This window comes from Brassica napus, chromosome C3 (assembly GCF_020379485.1).
Source record: "Brassica napus cultivar Da-Ae chromosome C3, Da-Ae, whole genome shotgun sequence".
NCBI classification, from domain to species: domain Eukaryota; kingdom Viridiplantae; phylum Streptophyta; class Magnoliopsida; order Brassicales; family Brassicaceae; genus Brassica; species Brassica napus.
Window position 1 is genome coordinate 71,042,040 of NC_063446.1, and position 10,568 is coordinate 71,052,607.

At 36.8% G+C, this 10,568-nt stretch overlaps 1 protein-coding gene across 1 annotated transcript; it reads right to left on the reverse strand.

Annotated features, from left to right (window-relative positions):
* Positions 1 to 6,957: 6,957 nt before the first annotated feature.
* LOC125583506 lies at positions 6,958 to 8,999 on the reverse strand. Its single transcript, XM_048750523.1, has 3 exons — positions 8,381 to 8,999; positions 7,913 to 8,342; positions 6,958 to 7,858 (listed from the first exon to the last, which is right to left on the reverse strand). The coding sequence occupies exon 3, from the start codon at positions 7,825 to 7,827 to the stop codon at positions 7,153 to 7,155; it is 675 nt and encodes a 224-aa protein (XP_048606480.1). The 5' UTR covers positions 7,828 to 7,858; positions 7,913 to 8,342; positions 8,381 to 8,999; the 3' UTR covers positions 6,958 to 7,152.
* Positions 9,000 to 10,568: the final 1,569 nt, after the last annotated feature.

The following is a 10,568-nucleotide window of genomic DNA, read 5'->3' on the forward strand; positions in this document are numbered from 1 at the left end:
CTTGGTCTTCAAATCGGCTGTGGCCAAACGGGCTTTCTGCGCGCTTCGCTGTCGATCGATGTTCAAGTGTGAACATCGATCGATATTCCTCCTCCAATATCGATCGATGGTCGAGCTCGATGGTCATCTCGTGTGCTTACTCCAAATATCTTCAAAATGCTCCAAAATCATCACTTATCTCCAAATCACTCATGATCTTATAAATATAATAAATAGACTCTATAATTTAATAATATATAGTAAAAATATTTATGAATCATAGACAAAAATGAGTCAAATCCATGGTCTATCATTAGGGTTTAGGGCTTTGCTGACGACGTTAAAAATATTTTTTTAAAGTTTTTTTTTTGTATTTGCTATTATTTTTTATTTATTTTTTACTTTTTTTATTTTAAAAACATAATATAACTTGACAATATTTTTTTTTCCTTTTTTGAAAGATATCGAATATGAAATAATGAAATTCTTTTGGTTGGTGAACTTAGAGGTTAATCTAATGGGTGAACCCAAGAATAACTTGTATTTTTTTATAATAATTAGTATGGAAAAAATTGTAGAATGTGATGCATTAAAACCAGTGTCACTAACTACAATACAATTTTCTTAAATCACAGGGATCATGTAAATATAGCAAGGAAAATGTGATATATAGAAAAAAAAATGACGTAGCTTAGCCAATTTGGAAAATAACGATTTAAGAGAGTAGAAATAGGGATATATAATAATTATATTAAAAATTATTAATGTTGTTAGTCATAAATTAAAGAGTGGCATAACTTTGTAATTTTCTTAAAAAACAAATGGCTGATTATGCTTTAATAGTATACTAGAGCTTGATCCGCACACCCATGCGGGTTTTAATTTTGATTTTTTTTTAAATTGATATTTGTTTTCATAATTAGTATTATATATTTTAGATGTGTTACTATATAAATAAATGTATATTGGTTATTTGAGTATTTTAGGTTCGTATACATCATACATTACTATATTCTTTTTCAAAAATACAATACAATGATTTTATTGATGCAATTTTCTATTTATGTATCTAAAAGTTAAATATTTAGGGATTTTATGGCCTATAATGAAGGCTCTTAATCACCCACATTTGATGGAGAATATTCTTAGTATTTATAACTAAATCGTATATAGCTGAAAATTCTAACTAAAAGGAAATTTGAAATAATGGTGAATCAAACGAAGATAAATGGAAGGGATTAGTGATAATCTAAATTTTATGAATTTGTTAGGAAATTTTTATATGGAAATTAGTGTTTATTATGAGTATTGAATATACGTGTTAGATTTGATTTATTACTGGTTATCTATATAACAACAATATAATGTTTACATATTTACCTTTGGTCTGATTAGTTAATATTTTCTTATATTTAAAATTTTTGTATAAATAAGAGAAAAGATACCAAAAATAGTTTACAAAAAAAGGTTATACCAAAAACAAAACCAGTGAATTACGTAAACGGTATACTTTAGACAATTAATCACTAAAACAGGACAGGGTAAAAGCCTTTAGTCAAAAAATAAAAATAAATCAGGACCGGTTGTCTATTGCATCAAAGTACTTACAACCAAAATATAAAAATATGTGCATATGAATTGAGAGGTCGTGTATTGTATACACGTTTTGATAGTGTAAACATTAAAAAATATTCAGAATATAAAGCTTTGTAATAAATTTTAAAATTATATGATATTACATCGGCTCATATAATAATTGATCATCATGCTGTTATTGGGCTTCGGCTAGATCTATTAACAAATGCTTCGTTGAAATTTTATTTTTTAGTTATGTGATAAAAAAAGATAATTAAGATCGAGTGGCATAAGTTGGTAAATATTTAGAAAAAAAATCATGGCTATTTCATATATGTAATTCTCTTTTAATAGATTAGATAGATGATGTAAATACCAAATAAACCATAACTAATGTAAAAAAACAATCAAATATTTTCATTATCGTTTATTTCTCCTAACCATGTTAATAGAGATATGTTTTTTCCAACAAAATAGTTGTGATTTTGTGTAATCTAATTCTATCATTAATGTGTATCATTGTCTTAACAAAATTATATGGTTTAATAATAACAATATATTCTGAACTTTCTAAACTATATAGTAATATTCCAAGAATATTTTAAATTTAGTTTACTTTTTTTTTTTGACACCAAAAAGATTACAGACTCATATAGACCATGTAAACCAAGGTGGTAATTCTGAATCCATGTGTACGACGAAAGACGGTTGTTGCCGAGCACTACGTGCCAAACTATCCGTCCTTGTATTCTCCGTCCTAGGTACATGAACAATATCTGAGTTGACGAAACTTCTTCTCAGCAGCTTAATATCTTCCAGGTAGCTTTCAAATGCTGGTCATTCTCCTGGTTCCGAAACCATCTTAACCAATTGAGAATAATCTGTTGCAAACATAACCTGAAACTGTCTTAAGTTTCTCATGCATTCTATTGCCCAAATTAATGCCTCCATCTCCGCATGAAGCGGTGAAAGACATGACCTTACATTCCTTGCTCCTAGTAAACCATCAAACCCTGGTAATGTACTGAGCCAATCTTGCCCTGAAAATAGATCGTTATCTTTCCAAAAACCATCTGTGAAACACCATCTTCTTGTGGTTCCTATGTTAGGCCTAACCTGTACTTCCTGTGCACACCTGTTGTTACTAACCTGTGCCTCAGCCCAAAATGTTGATTCGACTTCTGCTAATCGAAGTGTTTCCATGGGATCAATATCAAGGTTAATGAATACTTTATTGTTCCGACCCTTCCAAATGTACCATAGTATCCATGCAAACTGATGATTCTCAATTTTTGGATTAACTCTCCAAAATAGATGGTCCATATTAACAAAAAGAGAGCCAATAGGAAAAAAGTCCGGATTTGATGGGATTTTAGATAGTGCCCAGACTTGACGAGCTGGGGGACATTCAAAAAACACATGGTTTATTAACTCATCCGGATCACCACACCGTGCACAGCACGTATCTCCTTGTATTCCTCTTGCTCTTAGATTTTTCATTACCGCTATACAACCTGATATCAACTACCATAAAAAATGCTTTAACTTTGGAGGACACCTCACTTTCCAGCAGAAAGCTTTAAGTATATCAACATTATGCCCATAAAATTCTGGTGGTTTTTTCTTATCAGGATAAATCCTTTCCACTTGGTACTCTGATTGTACCGTGTATTTTCCATTCTTGGTGAAATGTCATCCATTCCTATCTTCCATCCGATTTCTACACAATGGTATACTTTCGATTATTTTTGCATCATGTGGATCCACCAAATCCCTAATTGCATGTAAATTCCATGTGCGAGATTCCGAGTTAATGAGAGAATCCACTTTGAGCTCCGGGTAACTATTATGAAGGTTTTTGTTAGCTGGTCTCGGGCGAGTGGATGAGAGCAATGGATCATTCCATACTGAAATAGATGATCTTGTTCCCACCCTTTTAATTAGTCTTTTACAAACCAGAGATCTAGCAGAAGTAATACTCCTCCAGCCATATGACGGGGAATATGAGTCGGATCCAGGGGTGAAGCATTCCTGTAATACCGCCCTTTAAAAACTCGAGAAAAAAGAGAATTTGGCTTCTTGATCAGCCGCCATAATTGCTTCCCAAGCATTGCCGTATTAAAATCAGTCAAGTCCTTAAAACCTAACCCACCATTATCCTTATGGACACACAATTTATCCCATGATTTCCAATGCATACCTCTTGTACTACCTCCTGGACTCCACCAAAACTGCGCAACAGCACCCGTTAGCTTCTTCACAATCGTTTTTGGTAACCGATACACAGACATCACATGGTTTGGCAGAGTCGTCATCACCGATTTAATAATCACCTCCTTACCCCCCTTAGTAAAAAATCTGAAAGTCCATCCATTAACCCTATTATTTAACCGCTCTTGTACAAATCCAAACACTTGTACCTTAGAACCTCCTAGGCTTTCGGGCAAGCCTAAATGTGATCCCATTCCACCTAAATTTTGGATTCCCAAGATATCCCTCAATTCTTGACGACTATCTTCATCAATCTTATGTCCAAATTGAATTGAGAATTTCTGGAAATTAATTTGTTGTCCAGAGACGGTCTCATATTCATTTAGAATCCTGAGTATAGTTTGACACTCTTCCTTGTTTGCCTTACAAAAGAACAAACTATCATCTGCGAATAACAGATGAGAAATCGCAGGGCAAGCTCTCGCCACTTTCATACTAGTTAATTGTTTCATCCGCTCCGCCTTTTTAATATTTGAAATTAACGCCTCCGTACACATGATAAATAAGTAAGGGGATAAAGGATCGCCTTGAAAAGTACCCTATATTGAACCGAAGAGACACACTCTCGCATTAATTTAATCCAATGAGGATCAAAACTCATTTTTTGAAGGAGAGCCTCAATAAAATTTCACTCTGTCCGATCATATGCCTTACTCATATCTATTTTTATTGCTATAAACTTATTTTGACAAGACTTATTGGCTCTCAAACCATGAAACATTTCCTGGGCGATAAGAATATTATCCGAAATTAACCTTCCTGCCACAAAAGCCGATTGTGTCTCTGAAATTAGTCTGAGAAGATAAATTTTCAGCCTTTGACACAAAACCTTCGAAATTATTTTATAGCCCACATTACAAAGACTTATCGGTCTCAGTTCCGTCATCCTTGTCGGTCTCTCCACTTTTGGGATCATACAAATATTAGTTATGTTCAGCCTTGGATCCAAATCACCTGATACCAAAAAATTATTCACCAGCTCGACCACATCCTTTTTGATAACATGCCAGGAATGCTGAAAAAAAAGAGTTGTCATTCCATCGGGTCCTGGCGCTTTCTCTAGATGCATCATAAATAAAGCTTGTCTCACCTCTTCCTCCGTTGCTAACTGCAATAACCTTTGATTCATCTGAGGAGAAATTGATGGTCCCATCTCCTCCAAGAAACTATCAAACTCCGTAGGATTAGTAGAATTAAACAAACCATCAAAATAATCTACCGCCACCTTCTCAACACCGTTCTCATCTGTGATCCAATTACCCGCATCATCATGTAGGCCCACTATTTTATTTCGGATTCGCCGTTGCTTTGTTAGAGCATGATAAAACTTAGTATTCAAATCCCCGGATGAGTACCACATATTTCGACTCTTCTAATGCCAATACTCCTCATCATCCTTATAGGCCTCCTATAATTTCCTGGAAATCTCAATAATATCCTCTTGGGATCTATTGTTATCTGTTTGTACATCATCCAAAGCTTGTTGAAGATTCTGAATTTTTTCCTTCCCATAAGGTTGATTGTCTTTCCGCCATGAAGATATTTCATGTCGACAATTATTAATTTTGGTAATAAAATCCCCTGGTTGGCCCTCCTGATTTTCTGTCCAACCCGACACAATTGATTCCATAAGCCCTGCCTAACCTATCCACCGCCTATCAAACCTGAACTGACCTCTTTTTTTCCTTGATAATTTATCTTCCAGAAAAGCAATCACTGGTCGATGATCCGATCCCACCATCTTCAAATATTCTGTGTAAGAAAATGGGAAGAGTGTATGACATTCCTCTTTAGCCAAGGCTCTATCCAGTCGACATCTAACCGTTACAGCTTCTTTTCCTTTACCTCTCCGTCCCTACCATGACATTTTATTACCACGAGCCGGAAATTCTAATAGTCCACTATTCCTTATCATATTGTTGAAAGGGATAAAGGACGTCGCACATCTTAGAGATCCTCCATCTTTTTCGTGATTCCCCGTAATTTCGTTTAGATCGCCTATAATAAACCATGGCTCCGATCTAGCTAAACCATATCGGGTTAACCTTTCCCCTACATGGTCTCTCAAACTTTGATCCGGCTCTCCATATACAAAAGTAAGGAATACTTGTTTCCCTTTGGCCGTCGCCTCGACATCTATCATTCTATTGTTAAAATATAATATTTTAACTTGGTACTCATTATTATAAAAATGGGCTAAACCACCACTTCTCCCAATTGGATCCACCGTAACCAGACTATCATAACCAAAATGTGATTGAAACATTTGTGCGAATCCAAAATCCTGTTTCGTTTCTGATAAAAACAAAAAGTCTGGTTTATGTTTATGTCATGTTTCCCGAAGATAACTTATTGTCCAATGACTTCCAAGACCTATGCAATTCCAACTCAATATTTTCATATATAAACCTGCTCATATTGCTCTACCGAGCCGGAAGATTGGAGTTTAATGATACCCAACAATCTTAGAATCTCAAGGTTCCAAAAACCAGTAAAATCACAATCAATCTTGTGAGAGATACGATCAATCCTATGAGGAACCCCATTGCACCATTGAAACCCATTATTCCTTTTTTCAATCATCAGAATGCGGACATACAAAATGCCTATCGAACCATAATACGTACAATTTGTAAACCCAACTTTGTGTATAGCTCTGAAGTAGACATAAAGCTTCTTTTGCAGACCCATTAACATGAAAGTACCATTCATTAAGCCCATTTAATCCTGAACCAATATTTTGCGTAATGTTTCCCCAGCACCATTTCAAGTAATCAAAAGAATAGATTAAAATTAGAAAATACTTGTGTTCTAGAAAGATTTGTGCCACCAATAAATATAACGCACCATTCTGAACAAATGCTAAGTAGTGTTCTTTATACTGATCTAATAAACCATATGTAATCCCCAAAGCAAAGAAACCAAATGCATTTACTATATTCCCAACTATACCTTTCAACTCCCACCTCCTCAAAAGCCATACGTGCACCAGCTTTCCACACCAAAGTAGATTCAGTACAGTAAACAGGGAACCAGTAATAGGCCACCACACCCATCCATGATGCCAAACCAAAAAAGCCAAGCCTTCTCCGTAATATAAAACTTTTACGTATACTCCAAGGAACCACCATAAACTCAAGAAACCATTATTATTCCAAGTCTTATTAAGAATCAAAAGAAACATAACAACTCCAACTTCCCCCACCCTCTTAAAACCAACTAAGTCTCCAATAGCAAAGCAATGTATTAAAATAAATAAAAGACAACCCCCATAAACCAATTCCATCTCACGTAGCCACTCTGTAAGTAAATCCTGATTCATAATCCTTAGAATTTAAGATTCACCGGTTTTGGGTTTGAAGGACCCTTGCTCTCCGTTGGTTTGCCACTATCACCATGACGAGTTCCTACCTTGACAGCTGCTCTCTTGCGTGGGGAGAGTAGCACACTTGTCATCCTCATCTTGTTACTTCCCGCAGTGCTTATAGAAGGCTTAGCCAACCTCTTACGGTTACTCTGCCTCGTCGCCACCACCCCTGCCGCCATATCTTTATCAGCATCAGCATCTCCGCTCAATAACTCTTCTTCCTCCTGAGTATGAACATACTCTTGCTGAACTTCAGAAGCTTGCTCGGCTTCTTCCTCCGAAAGAGTCTGAAACTCCTCTTCTGCCTCCACCTCCACGCCACTCTCCAAGATGGTAGCGTTAATAGCCTCTAGTTCCATATCAATATCCTCCGCCATATAATCCTGCTTCTCCATCATTCCCTGAAGTGTAATTAATCCCTTCTCCGCCTCACCAGCCTGCGTCTTAGCTAATTCAAGTTGAAAGCCCTCAGACGGTAATATCGCACCCTCGTCTCCATTGCTCTTAATCTCTCCATCTTCCTGTGCTTCAGAAGCTGGAATCCTCTGACGTTGATCGTCCCTTGATTGTTCTGAAGAGGGTCTAATACCAAATCCCCCACCTGTAACTCCATGTCTTCCATCATCTCTCCGCATGTTTTTGTACCTCGAGCCCTCACCTTCACCTCTGTAGCCATGGTGAGGTGGAGGCTTCCTAGATCCCCGCTCAGCTACCTTGACCCACTTTGAATCTGCTGCGTCAACCATTTTTCCCTTGCCCTTCCCATAGTACTCTCTACTCTCTCTCTCCTTGTGCTGTTGACCCGTATGCCCGTTGATGACCACACCCTTGTAACTACGAGCTCGCTCCTCATGCTTCGTACCATCATACCATCCCCCAATGCCTTCTCTTATCTCCCTCCTGCGCTCTGGACTCGCCTTTGCATTCTTCTCATCAAGTGGACACAGTTCCTCTTTATGACAAAGACTCCCGCAAAGCTTGCAAAATCCAAAAAGTTTTTCATATCGCAGAGACACCGCTGCTTCCTCGCCGTCATAAAATTCCCCTCCTTTGAAGTCCACCGTCGTCTCAAAGCACAGCTCCTTGAAGGCGTCAACCACTACTTGGACCCGGTTAAGCGTCACATCAACCGCAACCACCCTCCCCAAAGCTCCACCAATACTCTCAAACGTTGAGACCGTCCTAAACTCCAGCGGGAGTCCAATGACTCGTACCCAGAACTTGATTTCCGAAGGAAAAGACTTGGACTGTTTAGGCTGCCACCTTGCCAAGGAAAGCATCCAGTAATCGAAATGAAAGGGCTGCCGGTTCAACACCGCTTCGAGCTCCTCCTCCGTCTTAAAGTCAAAACGGAATTTTCCAAAACCCAATTCACTACCCGTAACCCTGTCCTCCAGTTTCCAAATCTTTTGGAAGATTTGTGAACAACGCCTTCATTTCCTGCTCCTCTGGATTCATACATCTCCCTATCAACGTCTTGGAGTAGGTCTTGATCAATGCGGAATTGTCAAAATGCGCCACCGAGATCTTCAGTCTCTTACGCATATGCCCTCGCCATTCTTCTGCTCCTCACCGTGGCTCAACAGTTGACTCTGCGTCATGATCACAAAAAAATTCAACTTTTTAAACTTTGATATGCCAAAATAAGAAAACAATGATACTCCAAAGAGACGCATCTATCATTCTTTTATATTGATCCCAATTTTCCATATAGCCCTTCACCAGATCTTCCTCTATGAGCCCGTATCTCTGTGATTTGATACTCTCCGATTTCAATCCCCACAGAAACCATATATAATATCCAAGCCCCCAAAAAATCCACCCCTTGATACAGGAGATCAATCTCCAAGATGTATAAGAAGGAAATAAGGATTCAGAATCGAAAATACAACATGGAAAGATCCATAGTTCCGTTTTGATGATTTGTGGACTCCATCTCCATTGAGTACCGATCTGAAATTTCCTTAAGGAAATTAAATTTAGTTTACTAATCAATACAATTATTTTTTTAATATTTAAGCCGTATTTTAAAAATAATAAAAAACTCAAAATATTTTCCATGTTTTAAATGATTGAATAACATATCTATATATATATATATAAAAGTAGATTTTTCTCTTTTCTTATGAAATGTGGAACAGAAATTTGTTGACATGTGTCTCATATTTTTTCTTTTTATTTTAGATCTTTCTTCTTTTAGATTATTATAATTTAGCCCATCAATTTTTAATTGTGTACTATCTAACTCTTTTCACACTTATTAGTCACTTCAAAAAATAAATAAAATAATATAAATATATTTTAAATATTTAATTTATTCACAACTAAAAATAGCATAAAATTTCACTATTTTGTTATTTTTACTATTTTTTATTATTTCATTTGCAAAGTATATATTTATTTTACTATTAAAATCATTAGATAATCAAACTAAGAATAAAAAACTAAAGCACCAACATAGAGAACCAAGAAAGCGAGTCAGAGGAAGAATAATAATCAAAAGACCAAAGCCACCAAGAATCAATAAGATAGATGCCTAAAGCGCAGGAAGCACAGTCACTAACTAAAAGATAAGAAACACCTCACAAACGAAACAAGAACATACAAGCCCTCCATGCAAGTGAAAACTCACAAAGCTCTGGATATAAGGTATCAAAGGTACAAGAAACTAACTCCACCCACATATACCAAGGGAAACATGAGAAGAAGAGAAACAAATTGAGGGAGGGAGAATAGAAAACAACCACCGAGAAATCAGAGACTAAACTTGAGACCAGAAACAACCTTCCAATCCCACATAGCATACACGAACGAAAACATTATCCAAACCTTGTGTGGAAAACATGGCGAAACGGAGAGCCGCCAAAGATGCGATGAAAACTGTAACGAGATAAGAGAATAAAGAGGGAAAGGGAGACGAAATGGAATCAGCAAACTGTGGAGCCGTCCTCGAGCTATAAAAGAGAGCATAGAAGTCAGAACACCAAAAATTAGATCTTGAAAACCAAGAAGAGCATGGACTAATGATGGTAAACTAACGAAGAGGAAGACAACATAAAAAACAACTAAACTTTGATCCAACCAAGGAGATGCAGTTCCTAACATCAGCTGAAATGTAAGGAAGAAGAGGAGCAGCCAATATTGTCTGGAACACCCTAAAACGCCATGAGAATCAACCGCACAACTGAGAACTCATAAACCCGATCTATAAAAAATACCATATAATCTCACAAGGGAAGAAGACAAGGAAGAACAAGAGAAGGAGGTGGGCCTTTTTCCGGTGTTGGTGAGAAGAACCACACACAAGAAAGATAAACGAAGTACATAGATGGTGACGGTTCAAGGTCAAAATATGGGGAGAGAGCAAAAAACATCT